This window comes from Mizuhopecten yessoensis, unplaced genomic scaffold (genome assembly GCF_002113885.1).
Source record: "Mizuhopecten yessoensis strain PY_sf001 unplaced genomic scaffold, ASM211388v2 scaffold9787, whole genome shotgun sequence".
Lineage (NCBI taxonomy): Eukaryota > Metazoa > Mollusca > Bivalvia > Pectinida > Pectinidae > Mizuhopecten > Mizuhopecten yessoensis.
The window spans coordinates 130,983-150,960 of NW_018408222.1; the positions used below are offsets into that span (position 1 = coordinate 130,983).

The 19,978-nt window shown below is 41.3% G+C and overlaps 1 protein-coding gene across 1 annotated transcript in view; it reads right to left on the reverse strand.

Annotated features, from left to right (window-relative positions):
- The window catches only part of LOC110458789 (voltage-dependent T-type calcium channel subunit alpha-1H-like), a 140,891-nt gene that overhangs the window by 71,821 nt on the left and 49,092 nt on the right, over positions 1 to 19,978 (reverse strand). Inside the window, exons 3-6 of the mRNA XM_021510697.1 lie at positions 18,685 to 18,856; positions 18,049 to 18,334; positions 6,310 to 6,402; positions 5,298 to 6,078 (exon numbers count right to left, since the gene is read on the reverse strand). Of these exons, the coding sequence (XP_021366372.1) occupies positions 5,298 to 6,078; positions 6,310 to 6,402; positions 18,049 to 18,334; positions 18,685 to 18,854 (1,330 nt within the window). The 5' untranslated portion in view covers positions 18,855 to 18,856. The remainder of the gene's footprint in view (positions 1 to 5,297; positions 6,079 to 6,309; positions 6,403 to 18,048; positions 18,335 to 18,684; positions 18,857 to 19,978) is intronic.

Consider the following 19,978-nt stretch of genomic DNA (forward strand, 5'->3'; position numbering starts at 1 on the left):
CGTACACAGCAGTTGTCGTGTCGTATAGTGATGTACCGTACACAGCAGTTGTCGGGTCTAGAATGATGTACCGTACACAGCAGTTGTCGTGTCGTATAGTGATGTACCGTACACTGCAGTTGTTGTGTCTAGAATGATGTAACGTACACAGCAGTTGTCGTGTCGTATAGTGAGGTACCGTACACTGCAGTTGTTGTGTCTAGTGATGTACCGTACACAGCAGTTGTTGGGTCTAGAATGATGTAACGTACACAGCAGTTTTCGTGTCGTATAGTGATGTACCGTACACAGCAGTTGTCGTGTCTAGAATGATGTACCGTACACAGCAGTTGTCATGTCTAGAATGATGTAACATACACAGCAGTTGTCGTGTCTAGAATGATGTGCCATACAATCTAAAACGTACACTGTCATCTTGTAGATCCCTGTATTGTGCCGGCTGTATTGTTTGTTTTGTCAGATGATTTTTCAATCTAGTGGTTGTATGTTGTTGTTACCTTTGTTTGTGACTGCTGATGTAAATATTTTGTACCTGTATGTTTTGTTGGTATACACTTATAGTACATATCTGTCAATTTGTCACATCCAGTGTTTAGTGCATATACTGTTCTGGTCACAATTTGACTCTGATGATTGTAAGGTTTTTCTACAAAACCAAAACTTAAGAATCAAAACCCAGCCAGGCAAAAGAGTGAAGGTCACATAGATAGACAGCTCAGTTATATTGGCAACACAGCTCAGCAGTTAAGGCAAGGTAGCTCTGGAGTATTACCAAAAAGCTCAACAATTAAGACAAGACAGCTCATCAATTTTAGCAACACAGCTCAGAATTTAAGGCTCGACAATCAGCCAATAAGGCTAGACATTACAGCAGTTTTGGCCACACAGCTCAACACTTAAGGCTCGACAGCAAAGTGCTTAAGGCCAGACAGCATAGCAGTATTGCTGACACAGTACAGCAATTAAAGCAAGACAGCTCATCAGTTTTGACAACACAGCTCAGCACTTAAGGTCAGACAACTCAGCACTAAAGGCCAAAAAGCACAGCACTTAAGGTCAGACAGCTAAGCCATCAAGGCCAGACAGCTCAACAATTTTGGCAACACAGCTCAGAATTTAAGGCTCGACAATCAGCCAATAAGGCTAGACATTACAGCAGTTTTGGCCACACAGCTCAACACTTAAGGCTCGACAGCAAAGTGCTTAAGGCCAGACAGCATAGCAGTATTGCTGACACAGTACAGCAATTAAAGCAAGACAGCTCATCAGTTTTGACAACACAGCTCAGCACTAAAGGCCAAGAAGCACAGCACTTAAGGTCAGACAGCTAAGCCATCAAGGCCAGACAGCTCAACACTTGAGGCCAAACAGTTCAGCAATATATCCAACACAACTCAGCAAGATAGACCTGAGGGCTCAGCAGTTAAGGCCAGTCAACACAAAAGTTAAGGGAAAAATAGCATAGCAGTATGCGCTTAAGCCAGACAGTTAAGCTCTAAAGGCAATTCAGCATAGCAGTATTTGTGACAGAGCTCAGCACTAAAGGCCATACAACACTGCAGTATAGGCCAGATGGATCATCCATTAAGGCCAGACAGCTCAGCACTAAAGGCCAGACAGCTCAGCATTTAAGGCCAGACAGCTCAGCATTTAAGGCCAGACAGCTCAGCATTTAAGGCCAGACAGCTAAGCGCAAAGGCCTGACAGCTCAGCACTAAAGGCCAGACAGCTCAGCACTAAAGGCCTGACAGCTCAGCACTAAAGGCCAGACAGCTCAGCACTTAAGGCAAGACAGTTTAGACTTTAAGACCAGAAAACATGGTAAGCTAAGCACTTCAGTTTAGGCAAAACAGTACTTCGATTTAGACCAGACAGCACAGCACTTAAAGCAATAGTACATCAGTATTAGCTACACAGCTCAGTATTTCAGGCCACAGCTCAGTTGTTTATATAGGCCACACAGCTCTAAAGGCAGACCACACAACTAAGCTGGTTAGGACATACAGTTCAGCAGTGTTTGCAGCTTAGGACACCTAAATATGTTTTCAAAGAACTGTATCAATAGTTTATAAAAACCTTGATTTCTAAAGACTTAGCACTAAACAATTATTTCCATGGCTCAACAATAAACAAAATGATGGCATCAAATCCTGTCACATGTAACTGTAACAGAAACAAATGAATACTTTTCTGCACTTGGCATACATTAAAATGGTAAACAGTAATCTACACTGGGTATACATTATAATGGTAAACAGTAATCTACACTGGGTATACATTAAAATGGTAAACAGTAATCTACACTGGGTATACATTATAATGGTAAACAGTTATCTACACTTGGCATACATTATAATGGTAAACAGTGATCTACACTGGGTATACATTACAATGGTAAACAGTAATCTACACTGGGTATACATTATATTGGTAAACAGTAATCTACACTGGTTATACATTATAATGGTAAACAGTAATCTACACTGGAAATACATTATAATGATAAACAGTTATCTACACTGGGTATACATTATAATGGTAAACAGTAATATACACTGGGAATACATTATAATGGTAAACAGTTATCTACACTGGGTATACATTATAATGGTAAACAGTAATATACACTAGGTATACACTATAATGGTAAACAGTTATCTACATTTGGTATACATTATAATGGTAAACAGTAATATACACTAGGTATACACTATAATGGTAAAAAGTTATTTACACTGGTTATACATTATAATCGTAAACAGTAATATACACTAGGTATACACTATAATGATAAACAGTAATCTACACTGGGTATACATTATAATGGTAAACAGTAATCTACACTTGATATATATCTGTGCATTTGTAAACACAAGTGCTTGAGCCATGCTGTATCTCAAACAAAGGCAATGTTCTGCAAAACAATCTACTTGTAGTTATATAAAGTGTTTCTAAGTCCAGTCCACCCCTTCTTCCCTTCCTGTTACTATTTGCTTCATAAGATATTGTTTTATAGTTTTAGATGGGAATAACCATCAATAAAACATTGGCATTAAATTTAACAGAGACATTTTCCAGATCACTTCACCATGTGTTTAGCATGAGGTGGATGGAAACAGAGAAGACAGACATAAAACTAAGGGATGCCTACTTTGATGCAATGTTCTCCTGGAGTTGTCACCAACACATAAGGCACTTGTTACAACAGTACAACAGAGAAAGTCAACAGAATCGGAAGACTGCATGGTTATTGATCATGATGTAGATGATGATCATAATGTACATTTTTCATAATTGAAGATTTTCAGCATTTCATCTTTAACAGAGAATCCATTTATTTATTAATTTATTTTTAGAAAATTTTCTCTATATGTCACATTCAAAACAAGAGACCCAGAGGGCCTGTATCGCTCACCTGAATATTTAAGCAGTCATAGCAAAATATTCTCATTCAATATTATATTGCACTACAAATATTTCCCTTGCAAACTTTGTCGGCTCCATCTGTTGAAACTACCAGCCAAATATCATTATATGATTCTATGCTCTTTGGTTCTTCTTCAGAAGTTAATTGACATATTTTCCCATGTGACCTTGTAAGTAGGTCAATGTCATTTTCCTTCTCATACTTTGTTAGCTCTATCCCAAAAAGCTACCAGCCAAATCTTATGAATCCATTCCATTTTGGTTCTTAAGAACTAATCCTTTAAAATGCTGTTGATCTCTGTCCTTTAAGGTAGGTTGAGGTCATTTTCATTCGCAAATTTTGGTGAGCTCTATCACAGGAAGCCACCAGCCAAATATTATAATTTTATGCTTACGATTATTCAGAAGAAGCCGTTTGATGTTTTTGACATATTTGACACCTGTGACCTTGAAAGAAGGTCAAGGTCATTTTCATTCTCAAACTTTGTCAGGATCTATCTCAGGAAGCCAACAGAAAAATATAAAGATTCTATACCTTTTAGTTCTTCAGAAGAGTTTTTAAATATTTGACACCTGTGACCTTGAAAGTAAGTCAAGGTCATTTTCATTCTCAAACTTTGTCGGGATCTATCTCAGGAAGCCAACAGAAAAATATAAAGATTTTATACCTTTTAGTTCATCCGAAGAGTTTTTAAATATTTGACACCTGTGACCTTGAAAGTAAGTCAAGGTCATTTTCATTCTCAAACTTTGTTGGGATCTATCTCATGAAGCCAACAGCCAAATATAAAGATTCTATACCTTTTCGTTCTTCTTAAGAAGTCGTTTAAAGTGTTTGACATAATTGACAGCTGTGACCTTGAAAGTACATCAAGGTCAATTTCATTATCAAACTTTATCGGGCTCCATCCAAGTAAGCCAACAGTGAAATATGAAGATTCTATACCTTTTTATTCTTCAGAAGTAGTCCTTTGAAGCGGTTGACATATTTGACCGCTGTGACCTTGAAAATACGTCAAGGTCATTTTCAAAATATGTTGGGCTCCATCCCAGGAAGCCATCAGCCAAATATGAAGATTTTATACCTCTTAGTTTTTCAGAAGAAGTTGTTTGAAGTGTTGGACATATTTGACCGCTGTGACCTTGAAAGTATGTCAAGTACATTTTCATTCTCAAACTTTGTCTGGCTCTATTTCAGGAAGCCAACAGCCAAATATAAAGATTCTATACCTATTAGTTCTTCAGAAGAAGTCATTTAAAGATTTTTTACATATTTGACCGCTGTGACCTTGAAAGTAAGTCAAGGTCAATTTCATTTTCAAACTTTATCGGGCTCCATCCAAGGAAGCCACCAGCTAAATATGAAGATTCTATACCTTTTAGTTCTTCAGAAGAAGTCGTTTGAAGCGTTTAACATATTTGACTGCTGTGACCTTGAAAGTAGGTCAAGGTCATTTTCATTCTCAAACTTTGTCAGGCTCCTACCAAAGAAGCTACCACCCAAATATCATGACTCTAGGCCTGTCCATTCTTCAAAAGAAGTCGTTAAAAGGAAAAGTTGACGGACGACGGACGGACGATGCGCCATGGCATAAGCTCACTATCCCTTCGGGCAGGTGAGCTAAAAACTGGTATTTTGAATTGCTCTAAGCTTTGAGCAGACAATAACAATTTGCTATCCCAGCTTGAATTGATTTGCATCAAAGAAGTGCATTCCATCAGATATAGTATGTCCTTGCAGACCACCAGCCATTAACACAGACCATTGTGCTGCACAGAATGACACTTTTTGTAATGTAAAATGTAAGCTATTAATCTGGTCCATAGTAATAACTGGTAGGTCTCTAAATAGGAAAAGCAGAGTGACTTACCCTTATGGCAGGCCTTGTGGTGGAGCAGCGTGTTTGAGGAGGCTAATGTAGCATTCTTATTACAGTGTGTGGCAAGCATCTCAGGCAGTGAAGGAAGGTGTTTCCTACTGACAGTAAATGAGGATGTTCTACTGACACTGGCCGCATGCAGGGCCAGATGGTTGGGGGAAGACTTTAGTAGCGAGGGGCCAAGCGCGTCAGTGGCCGCCAAAGCCAGCGTATTAACTGAGTCCGAAGATGACAGTCGCATACTGTTCATGCTTGGCACCGTCAGAAAGTTTGGTCGTTGTGGTGAAGATACAGACTCTATGTCTGACATCTCGGGACTAGCTCTAGGTGCAAGCGGACTACTATTACGACGTGATATATGGTTGTCAGTAGTGTTAAGTACATGATAGTAATAGTTACAGCGATGGGAGCAGCAGGGACAGGAGCCAGGCTTGGAGAAGCGAGACAAAGCTGTGCCCTTTGTATAGCGTGTACCTTTTTTCTTGTGCTTTCGTAGTGACAATTCAGGCTTTATTTTTCTGTGAGGGTGAGTTCGTCCACGAGCTTCATAGTATAACTTCGTAATATCCCTTTTGGCTCTTCGACATAAATGAGCAACATATTTCAATATTTCAGAATAGCACCCTCCAGGTTCAGAGTTACTAGCTAATGTACTTGATGAATGGAATCGCTTTCTCTCCTGCATCATTCTCTCTGTCTCTCTCTTTTTTGTTTCAGAAAACTGTGTTGCTATCACAACCAAGCATAAATTAATCATAAAAAATGAGCCAATCTGAAAAACAATACAAAAGTTCAATTAGATTATGAATAAAAAATACAATCACCTAATATGATTAAAAATATGAAAAACGATCACCTAACAACTACACAATATCTAGGCAGACAAAATGCTGAGAAACTTTAAATCAAATTTATTTGATCCAAGCAAAATGAACACAAAAAGATCATTCAAAGTCAAAGTTTTAGGAAACAATTTACTGAATGATGCTGAAGGTATACTTACAACTATAAGAGCAACAAAATATGTCCAGTCCCAAAAGGAATGAGCGTCCTGCACATAGTACATAATATTCACCCAACTCTCCAAACTGATAACCTGCAACACAGATGGGTGTAATTATAGTGATATCTTAAAAACAGACCATGCATCAACAGGGTGTCATTATAGTGATATCTTATATATAAACCAGGTGTCCACAGGGTGTCATTATAGTGATATCTTAAATATAGACCAGGTGTCCACAGGGTGTCATTATAGTGATATCTTATATATAGACCAGGTGTCCACAGGGTCTCATTATAGTGATATCTTAAATAAAGACCAGGCATCAACAGGGTTTCATTATAGTGATATCTTAAATATAGACCAGGCATCAACAGGGTGTCATTATAGTGATATCTTATATATAAACCAGACATCAACAGGGCGTCATTATAGTGATATCATATATATAGACCAGGTGTCCACAGGGTATCATTATAGTGATATCTTAAATATAGACCAGGCATCAACAGGGTGTCATTATAGTGATATCTTAAATATAGACCAGGTGTCCACAGGGTGTCATTATAGTGATATCTTAAATATAGACCAGGTGTCAACTGGGTATCATTATAGTGATATCGTATATATAGACCGGGTGTCGACAGGGTGTCATTATAGTGATATCTTTAATATAGACCAGGCATCAACAGGGTGTCATTATAGTGATATCTTCTATTAAGACCAGGTGTCCACAGGGTGTCAATATAGTGATATCTTCTATTAAGACCAGGTGTCCACAGGGTGTCATTATAGTGATATCTTAAATATAGACCAGGGGTCCACAGGGTGTCATTATAGTGATATCTTCTATTAAGACCAGCTGTCCACAGGGTGTCATTATAGTGATATCTTCTATTAAGACCAGGGGTCCACAGGGTGTCAATATAGTGATATCTTAAATATAGACCAGGTGTCCACAGGGTGTCATTATAGTGATATCTTAAAAATAGACAAGGTGTCCACAGGGTGTCAATATAGTGATATCTGAAATATAGACCAGGTGTCCACAGGGTGTCATTATAGTGTTATCTTTAATATAGACCAGGTGTCCACAAGGGTGTCAATATAGTGATATCTTAAATATAGACCAGGTGTCCACAGGGTGTCAATATAGTGATATCTTAAATATTGACCAGGTGTCCACAGGGTGTCATTATAGTGAAATCCTAAATGAAGACCACTCACTCAGTCATTGCTTGGTGAAGAGACCAATTGGTCTTAAAATGTTGCAACAGGTTGATATGCACATTTGTTGTCGTTCAAAGATATAATTTTGAAATATCATACAAACAAGAGTTACCTCCCTTTCCACATAATCTGATGTGATTGTCATCCAACTAATTATGTAGTTGCTGTGTGTTACCTAAATACAGGATGATTTCACTATAAATCTAACTAATTCTTCATCATTTAGTATATTTACTGACTACATGTCATTGAAATCCAGCCATATGACATTATTGTGTGGAAACTGTCCACCAATCAGAGGATAGTACTTTGTGTATGTTAATTAAATATGCACAGATTTCATTCAAACTGGAAATTGTTTACCTGCTATATCAAAATCAGGCAATACTTAAACAAGTTATCTTGCAAAACAAACAAAAATGGATGATTGGACAGAACGAGATAGAGGGACAAGATCATTCCACAGTCAGTTCTGGGAGCAGGTCACAAGAACTGTAGACATGTATTGACCAGCACTCAAGGAGGAGAGAACACAGTTACAACACAAAGCTCATTCCTGTTTAACTGGTCATTCATAAACATTACTGTGGCCAAAGCTGAGGCAGGGTCAATATTAGTTGTAATTCTTCTTAAATCCCAGCTTCCTGTTGTAACACACATATAAAGTGAAGGGATTGTCTATAGAATTCTGTGAGGAAGTACAGAGAATGACTCCAGGACATAAGGTGTAATGGTGAATCATGCACACACCCTACTTTTATACAACATTAAGTCTGCTTCGCTCAGGGTTGTTCCATACCACATTTAAACTAAATTCCTTTACCCATATGTAGTTATTTACAAGGTAACTTTTTTTCCAATAGGGCCCTGCCCACCTACTCCTGGAAGGGCCATACTATTGAAGTAGGGATGTTCCATACCAAATTTAGTCTAAAATCTCATTTTTTAAATAAAAGTTAAAAGATGGCAACATACAGAAGGACAAACATCTGACAACATGGCAAAAGTTTATCAACACTTTACACACATCAAGCTGAAGCCATTACGTGACCAATTTTTCAATATTCAACAAACTTAAATATGACAAAAGTATTGGTCGTCAAGACAGACATACTGTTCAACTGTTCATGTTAATTGACCTTGATATATTGGATTCTAGCTTGTTCAGATCATACAACCATCAGACATTGATTTTTCTAGGGAAACAATCACTTCAGCTGTATCTCTAGTATATGACAATGACAGCCAATCAGTATGTCTGGTACATGACAATGCCAGCCAATCAGTATGTCTGGTACATGACAATGCCTGCCAATCAGTATGTCTGGTACATGACAATGCCAGCCAATCAGTATGTCTGGTACATGATATTGCTTACCAATAAGAATGTCTGGTACATGTCAATGTAAGCAATCAGTATGTCTGGTACATGTCAATGCCAGCCAATCAGTATGTCTGGTAAATGACAATACCAGTCAATCAGTATGACAGTGTGTCGGGTAGTGCAATAAATCTATTGGTTTTTGTGCTTCATTTCCACATAGTAATTTTTCCAGGATATCGCCTATAATCCAATAGCTACACTAGGGGACAGGATCACCCTACACTCTATAGTAACACTGAGGAACGTGATCAACCTACACTCCATAGTAACACCTGGGACAGGATCACCCAACACTCCATAGTAACACTTGGTACAGGATCTCCCAACACTCCATAGTAACACTGGGGGATAGGACCTCCCAACACTCCATAGTTACACTGGGGACAGGATCTCCCAACACTCCATAGTAACACTGGGGGACGGGACAACCCAACACTCCATAGTAACACTTGGTACAGGATCACCCAACACTCCATAGTAACTATGGGAACAGGATCTCCCAACACTCCATATTAACACTGGGGACAGGATCTCCCAACACTCCATAGTAACACTGGGGACAGGATCTCCCAACACTCCATAGTAACACTGGGGGACGGGACAACCCAACACTCTATAGTAACACTGAGGAACATGATCTCCCAACACTCCATAATAAAACTGGGGGACAGGATCACCCAACACTCTATAGTAACACTTGGTACAGGATCTCCCAACACCCCATAGTAACCCTGGGGACAGGATCACCCTACACTCTATAGTAACACTGGGGGACAGGATCTCTCTACACTCTATAGTAACACTGGGGGACAAGATCACCCTACAGTCTATAGTAACACTACGTGACAGGATCACCCTACACTCTACAGTAAAACTTGGGGACAGGACAACCTTACACTCTACATTAAAACATGGGGACAGGACAACCCTACACTCTATAGTAATACTGGGAGACAGGATCACCCTACACTCTATAGCTACACTAGGGAACAGGATCACCCTTCACTCTATAGTAACACTGGCGGACATGATAACCCTGAACTCTATAGTAATACTACGTGACAGGATCACCCTACACTCTATAGTAAAACTGGGGGACAGGATCAACCTTAACTCTAAAGTTACACTGGGGGACAGGATCACCCTACACTATATAGTAATACTGGGGGACAGGATCACCCTACACTCTACAGTAAAACTGGGGGACAGGACAACCCTACAGTCTATAGTAAAACTGGGGGAAAGGATCATCCTAATCTCTATAGTAAAACTGGGGGAAAGGATCACCCTACACTCTATAGTAACACTGGGGGACAGGATCAACCTTAACTCTAAAGTTACACTGGGGGACAGGATCACCCTACACTCTATAGTAACATTGGGGGACAGGATCACCCGACACTCTATAGTAACACTGGGAGACAGGATCTCCCAACACTCCATAGTAACACTGGGGACAGGATCTCCAAACACTCTTTAGTAATACTGGGGGATAGGATCACCCTACACTCTATAGTAACACTGAGGAACAGGATCACCCTACACTCTATAGTAAAACTGGGGGAAAGGATCACCCTACATTCTATAGTAACACAGGGGGACAGGATCACCCTTCACTTTATAGTTACACTGAGAGACAGGATCACCCTACACTCTATAGTAAAACTTGGGGAAAGGATCACCATACACTCTTTAGTAACACATGGGGACAGGACAACCCTACACTCTATAGTTACACTGGGGGAAAGGATCACCCTACACTCTATAGTAGAACTGGGGGAAAGAATCACTCTACACTCTAGAGTAACACTGGGGGACAGGATCACCCTTCACTCTATAGCTACACTAGGGGGCAGCATCACCCTTCACTCTATAGTAACACTGGGGGACAAGATCACCCTACAATCTATAGTAACACTGGCGGACATGATTACCCTGAACTCTATAGTAACACTTCATGACAGGATCACCATACACTCTACAGACAAACTGGGGGACAGGACAACCCTACACTCTATAGTAAAACTGGGGGAAAGGATCACCCTACACTCTTTCGTAACACTGGGGGACAGGATCTCCCTACTCTCTATAGTTACATTAGGGGACGGGATCACCCTTCCCTCTATAGTAACACTGGGGGACAAGATCACCCTACACGTTATAGTTACACTACCGGACAGGATCTCCCTACACTCTATAGTAACAATGGGAAACAGGATCACCCTACACTTCATAGTAACATTGGGGGACAGGATCACCCTACACTCTATAGCAACACTTGGTACAGGATCTCCCAACACTGCATCTTAACACTGTGGGATAGGATCACCCTACACTCCATAGTAACACTGGGAGACAGGATCACCCAACACTCCATAGAAACACTGGGGGAAAGGATCTCCCTACACTCTATAGTAACACTGGGAGACAGGATCACCCTACTCTCTATAGTAACTCTGGGGGACAGGATCACCCTACACTCTATAGCAACACTGGGATACATGATCACCATACACTCTATAGTAACACTGAGGAACAGGAGCACCCTACACTCTATAGTAACACTGGGAAACAGGATCACCCTACACTCTATAGCTACACTAGGGGACAGGATCACCCTTCACTCGATAGTAACACTGGCGGACATGATAACCCTTCACTTTATAGTAAAACTAGGGGACAGGACAACCCTACACTCTATAGTAAAACTGGAGGAAAGGATCACCCTACACTCTATAGTTAAACTAGGGGAAAGGATCACCCTACACATTATAGTAACACTTGGGTACAGGATCCCCCTACACTCTATAGTAACACTGGGGACAGGATCACCCTACACTCTATAGTAACATTGGGAAACAGGATCACCCTACACTCTATAGTTACACTCGGGGACAGGATCACCCTACAACCTATAGTAACACTGAGGAACAGGATCACCCTACACTCTATAGTTACACTGGGGGACAGGATCGCCCTACACTCTATAGTAACACTGGGGGACAAGATCACCCTACACTCTATAGTAACACTGGGAGACAGGATCACCCTTCACTCTATAGTAACACTGGGGGACAGGATCAACCTTAACTCTAAAGTTACACTGGGGGACAGGATCACCCTACACTCTATAGTAACACTACGTGAAAGCATCACCCTACACTCTACAGTAAAAATGGGGGACAGGACAACCCTACACTCTATAGTAAAACTGGGGGAAAGGATCACCCTACACTCTATAGTAACACTGGGGGACAGGATCAACCTTAACTCTAAAGTTACACTGGGGGACAGGATCACCCTACACTCTATGGTAACATTGGGGGACAGGATCACCCGACACTCTATAGTAACACTGGCAGACAGGATCTCCCAACACTCCATAGTAACACTGGGGACAGGATCTCCAAACACTCTTTAGTAACACTGGGGGACAAGATCACCCTACAATCTATAGTAACACTGGCAGACATGATAACCCTGAACTCTATAGTAACACTTCGTGACAGGATCACCCTACACTCTACAGTAAAACTGGGGGACAGGACAACCTTACACTCTATAGTAACACTGGGGTACAAGATCACCCTACAGTCTATAGTAAAACTGGGGGACAGGACAACCCTACACTCTATAGTAACACTGGGGGACAGGACAACCCTACACTCTACAGTAAAACTGGGGGAAAGGATCATCCTACACTCTTTAGTTAAACTGGGGGAAAGGATCACCGTACACTCTTAAGTAACACTGGGAGACAGGATCACCCTACACTTTATAGTAACATTGGGGGACAGGATCACCCTACACTCTATAGCAACACTTGGTACAGGATCTCCCAACACTGCATCGTAACACTGGGGAAAAGATATCCAAACACTCTATAGTAACACTGGGAGACAGGATCACCCAACACTCCATAGAAACACTGGGGACAGGATCTCCCTACAGTCTATAGTAACACTTGGGGACAGGATCACCCTACACTCTATAGTAACACTACGTGAAAGCATCACCCTACACTCTACAGTAAAACTGGGGGACAGGACAACCCTACACTCTATAGTAAAACTTGGGCAAAGGATCACCCTACACGTGAAAGTAACACTACAGGACAGGATCACCCGACACTCTATAGTAACACTGAGAGACAGGATCACCCTACACTCTATAGCTACACTAGGGGACAGCATCACCCTTCACTCTATAGTAACAATGGGGGACAGGATCACCCTACAATCTATAGTAAAACTGGGGGACAGGACAACCCTACACTCTATAGTAAAACTGGGGGAAAGGATCATCCTACACTCTTTAGTTAAACTGGGGGAAAGGATCACCCTACACTCTTAAGTAACACTGGGAGACAGGATCTCCCAACAATGCATCGTAACACTGGGGAAAAGATATCCAAACACTCTATAGTAACACTGAGGAACATAGTTACATTAGGGGACGGGATCACCCTTCCCTCTATAGTAACACTGGGGGACAGGATCACCCTACACTCTATAGTAACACTGGGAGACAGGATCACCCTACTCTCTATAGTAACTCTGGGGGACAAGATCACCCTACACACTATAGTAACACTGGGATACATGATCACCATACACTCTATAGTAACACTGAGGAACAGGAGCACCCTGCACTCTATAGTAACACTGGGAAACAGGATCACCCTACACTCTATAGCTACACTAGGGGACAGGATCACCCTTCACTCTATAGTAACACTGGGGGACAAGATCACCCTACAATCTATAGTAACACTGGCGGACATGATAACCCTACACTCTATAGTAACACCAAGTGACAGGATAACCCTACACTTTATAGTAAAACTAGGGGACAGGACAACCCTACACTCTATAGTAAAACTGGAGGAAAGGATCACCTTTCACTCTATAGTTAACCTAGGGGAAAGGATCACCCTACACTCTATAGTCACATTGGGAACCAGGAACACCCTACACTCTATAGTAACACTGAGGAACAGGAGCACCCTACACTCTATAGTAACACTGAGGAACAGGAGCACCCTGCACTCTCTAGTAACACTGGGAAACAGGATCACCCTACACTAGTAACACTGGGAGACAGGATCACACAACACTCCATAGAAACACTTGGGACAGGATCTCCCTACACTCTATAGTAACACTGTTACACTACGGGAAAGGATCACCCTACACTCTATGGTAACATTGGGAAACAGTATCACCCTACACTCTATAGTCACACTACGGGAAAGGATCACCCTACAACCTTTAGTAACACTGGGGGACAGGATCATCCTCACTTTGTAGTAACACTGAGGAACAGGATCACTCTACACTCTATAGTAACATTGGGGGAAAGGATCACCCTACACTCTATAGTTACACCACGGGAAAGGATCACCCTACACTCGATAGTAACATTGGGAAACAGTATCTCCCTACACTCTATAGTTACACTTGGGGACAGGATTTCCCTACACTCTATAGTTACACTACGGGACAGGATCACCCTACTTAAACTGGGGGAAAGGATCACCGTACACTCTTAAGTAACACTGGGAGACAGGATCACACAACACTCCATAGAAACACTTGGGACAGGATCTCCCTACACTCTATAGTTACACTTGGGGACAGGATTTCCCTACACTCTATAGTTACACTTGGGGACAGGATTTCCCTACACTCTATAGTTACACTAGGGGACAGGATCTCCCTACACTCTATAGTTACACTTGGGGACAGGATTTCCCTACACTCTATAGTTACACTAGGGGACAGGATCTCCCTACACTCTATAGTAACACTGAGGAACAGGATCACCCTACACTCTATAGTAACACTAGGGGACATGATCACCCTTCACTCTATAGTAACATTGGGAAACAGGATCACCCTACACTCTATAGTTACACTACGGGAAAGGATCACCCTACACTCTATAGTAACATTGGGAAACAGTATCACCCTACACTCTATAGTTACACTACGGGAAAGGATCACCCTACACTCTATAGTAACTCTGGGGACAGGATCTCCTACACTCTATAGTAACACTTGGGGACAGGATCACCCTTCACTCTATAGTAACACTTGGGGACAGGATCTCCCACCACTCAACAGTAATACTGGGTGACAGGATCACCCTACACTCTATAGTAACACTGAGGGACAGGATCACCCTTCACTCTATAGTTACACTAGGGGACAGGATCTCCCTACACTCTATAGTAACACTGGGAGACAGGATCACCCTACACTCTATAGTAACTCTGGGGGACAGGATCACCCTACAATCTATAGTAACACTGGGGGACAGGATCACCCTACACTCTATAGTAACTCTGGGGGACAGGATCACCCTACACTCTATAGTAACACTGGCAGACATGATAACCCTGAACTCTATAGTAACACTTCGTGACAGGATCACCCTACACTCTACAGTAAAACTTGGGGACAGGACACCCCTACACTCTATAGTAAAACTGGGGGACAGGACCACCCTTCACTCTATAGTAAAACTGGGGGACAGGACACCCCTACACTCTATAGTAAAACTGGGGGACAGGGCAACCCTTCACTCTATAGTAAAACTGGGGGACAGGACCACCCTTCACTCTATAGTAAAACTGGGGGACAGGACCACCCTTCACTCTATAGTAAAACTGGGGGACAGGACAACCCTTCACTCTATAGTAAAACTGGGGGACAGGACACCCCTACACTCTATAGTAAAACTGGGGGACAGGACAACCCTACACTCTATAGTAACAGGATCTCCCAACACTGCATCGTAACACTGGGGAAAAGATATCCAAACACTCTATAGTAACACTGGGAGACAGGATCACCAAACACTCCATAGAAACACTGGGGACAGGATCACCCTACACACTATAGTAACACTTGGATACATGATCACCATACACTCTATAGTAACACTGAGGAACAGGAGCACCCTACACTCTATAGTAACACTGGGAAACAGGATCACCCTACACTCTATAGCTACACTAGGGGACAGGATCACCCTTCACTCTATAGTAACACTGGCGGACATGATAACCCTACACTCTATAGTAACACCACGTGACAGGATAACCCTACACTTTATAGTAAAACTAGGGGACAGGACAACCCTACACTTTATAGTAAAACTGGAGGAAAGGATCACCTTTCACTCTATAGTTAAACTGGGGGAAAGGATCACCCTACACATTATAGTAACACTTGGGTACAGGATCCCCCTACACTCTATAGTAACACTGGGGGACAGGATAACCCTACACTCTATAGTAACATTGGGGAACAGGATCACCCTACACTCTATAGTTACACTACGGGACAGGATCACCCTACACTCTATAGTAACACATGGGGACAGGATCACCCTTCACTCTATAGTTAAACTACGAGAACAGGATCCCCCTACACTCTATAGTAACACTGGGGGACAGGATAACCCTACACTCTATAGTAACATTGGGGAACAGGATCACCCTACACTCTATAGTTACACTACGGGACAGGATCACCCTACACTCTATAGTAACAACTCTATAGTAACCCTGGGGACAGGATCACCCTACACTCTATAGGAACATTGGGAAACAGGATCACCCTACACTCTATAGTTACACTGGGGGACAGGATCACCCTCACTCTATAGTAACACTGAGGAACAGGATCACCCTACACTCTATAGTAACACTAGGGGACAGGATCACCCTACACTCTATAGTAACACTGAGGGACAGGACAACCCTACACTCTATAGTTGAACTGGGGTACAGGATCACCCTACACATTATAGTAAAACTGAGGAACAGGATCACCCTACACTCTATAGTTACACTGGGGGACAGGATCACCCTCACTCTATAGTAACACTGAGGAACAGGATCACCCTACACTCTATAGTAACACTGGGGGATAGGATCACCCTTCACTCTATAGTAACACTGAGGGACAGGACAACCCTACACTCCATAGTAACACTGAGGAACAGGATCACCCTTCACTCTATAGTAACACTGGGGGACAGGATCACCCTTCATTCTAAAGTAACACTGGAGGACAGGATCTCCCTACACTCTATAGTAACACTGGGGGACAGGATCACCCTACACTCTATAGTAACACTGAGGAACAAGATCACCCTACACTCTATAGTAACACTGGGGGACAGGATCACCCTTCACTCTATAGTAACACTGAGGAACAGGATCACCCTACACTTTTTAGTAACACTGGGGGACAGGATCACCCTACACTCTATAGTAACACATGGGGACAGGATCACCCTTCACTCTATAGTTAAACTACGAGAACAGGATCACCCTACACTCTATAGTAACATTGGGGGACAGGACAACCCTACACTCTATAGTAACACTGGGGGGAAGGATCACCCCACACTCTATAGTTACACTACAAGACAGGATCACCCTACACTCTATAGTAACACTGGGGGACAGGACAACCCTACACTCTATAGTAACACTGGGGGGAAGGATCACCCTACACTCTATAGTTAAACTATGAGACAGGATCACCCTACACTCTATAGTAACACTGAGGGACAGGATAATCCTTCACTCCATAGTAACACTTTGGAGTCTTTCTTCAATCGAACGCACAGTTGTGTGACCACGCAACGCACCAAAAAAACCAGTGTGCGCACATCGTGTATACATTGTTCACACACTGTCTGCACATCGTCCACACATTGTGCGCACAACTGTGCGATTTACCAATATCATTTGCCCTGTTGTGAGCTTTTTTCCGCACAAATGTGCAATTCAGGGTATAGTCAGTCAATCAATATTTTGGAATTAAAAAATCTGGAAGGCTCGTATGGAATAAGGAACACTGTATATATAAATTTCTCATTATATTAATTAAGATAATGTTCAATTTTATAATACGTGTTACACAATACATGTATTACAGTTTCAATGACAGAGGCAATCCTACATCTAGATATCCCTGTGAATTGGGAGACACACAAAGTTGTATAACAATTATAGGTGATTCAAGTGAATTGATTAATCTATCATAATAAAACATCTATCATTAGTAAGATAAACATCTTTAAATGGACCTCAACTGCCTGCTTACCTGAAATATTGCAACCCAGGCGAGACCAATGTTATCAAACGAGATGGCGCCTTGAAATGGATTTTTGTCGCCAGCCATACATGTACTATAGTACTGGTTCCAGTTGATACAAGAGTCATTGGTAGGTGTGTTATTGCTAAAAGGGCGGGCACTTCCATTGCATCTGATGCCTTCATACTCATACCGATTAAAGTTCTTACACTGACGCATACCCGACTCCCCAGGCATGCTACATATATAGTCCTGATTGATTTTCTTTGGAATGAAGTATGGGCTAAGATTTGCACTGAAATTTAAAAAAGAAAAATTTGACCACAAAACTGAAACCCACAAAAAATTATGAACATCTATTTTTATAGCAGTAAAAATGATCGCATGTGAATTTGATCTTGAACTTCACATTTTCTTATTAAATTTTGCAATAAATTCATTTGGTTAAGATTCCATCAAATAAAGTCTCAAATTAAAGCAAAAGAAATATTCTGTAAGCGTGTAATAGATGCAATTTACATAAGCATTCTACCTTTGTAGGTATACTGATAGCATGTAATGTGCTTTTGCTAATATTCAAAAACTATCTGTTTATCATAGTAATTAACAATTATTCTATCATACTACACCGTAGTAGCCACTTACTGTGCATAAGATATGTTTTCACTGATATTTAAAAAACATCTGTTCCTCAGCACTCCCGCCCACAGCTGGACACCAATTATACCAAAAATAAAGAAAACAAAAAAACACAGGAGCAGGACATTTCCCAGCATAGGAAGGGTATCTAGTAGTAACATCACAAGGATCCTCATACCTGTAACAAAAGTATAGTAAAATTAGTAACATCACAAGGATCCTCATACCTGTAGCAAAAGTATAGTCAAATTAGTAACATCACAAGGATCCTCATACCTGAAACAAAAGTAAAGTAAAATTAGCAACATCACAAGGATCCTCATATTATTACAGTAAGTACCTCATACCCATAACCAAAATAATTAATAACTTGTAGTACTTCATACCCCTAAACATTTTGAAGTCAGTGAATATGCTTTGTAATGTAATCAGAAGTGCAAGCCACAGTTCAGTATATAGTAACAAAGTGCTAGATGTATACAGCAACCAACAGTATAGTATATGGTAACAAAGTGCTTATGTGTAAACAGCAACCCACAGTCAAGTATATAGTAACAAAGTGCTAGATGTATACAGCAACCAACAGTATAGTATATGGTAACAAAGTGCTTATGTGTAAACAGAAACCCACAGTCAAGTATATAGTAACAAAGTGCTAGATGTATACAGCAACCCACAGTCAAGTATATGGTAACAAAGTGCTAGATGTATACAGCAACCCACAGTATAGTATATAGTAACAAAGTGCTAGATGTATACAGCAACCCACAGTCAAGTATATAGTAACAAAGTGCTAGATGTATACAGCAACCCACAGTCAGGTATATAGTAACAAAGTGCTAAGCGTAAACAGCAGCCCACAGTCAGGTATATAGTAACAAAGTTCTAAGCGTATACAGCAACCCACAGTATAGTATATAGTAACAACGTGCTCAGTGTATACAGCAACCCACAGTCTAGTATATAGTAACAAAGTGCTAAGCGTAAACAGCAACCCACAGTCAAGTATATAGTAACAAAGTGCTAAGTGTATACAGCAACCCACAGTCAAGTATATAGTAACAAAGTGCTAGATGTAAACAGCAAACCACAGTATAGTATGTAGTAACAAAGTGCTAGATGAATACAGCAACCCACAGTTAAGTAAACAGTAACAAAGAGCTAGATGTATACAGCATCCCACAAAATTTGGATAAAATCCTGTCATTCGTACAGAAGAAGAAGGTATTTGAACAATTTGCTATGTTTCCCCTATTGGGCCCCTACCTTCTGTCCCCAGGGGGGGGGGGGGGGGGGGGGC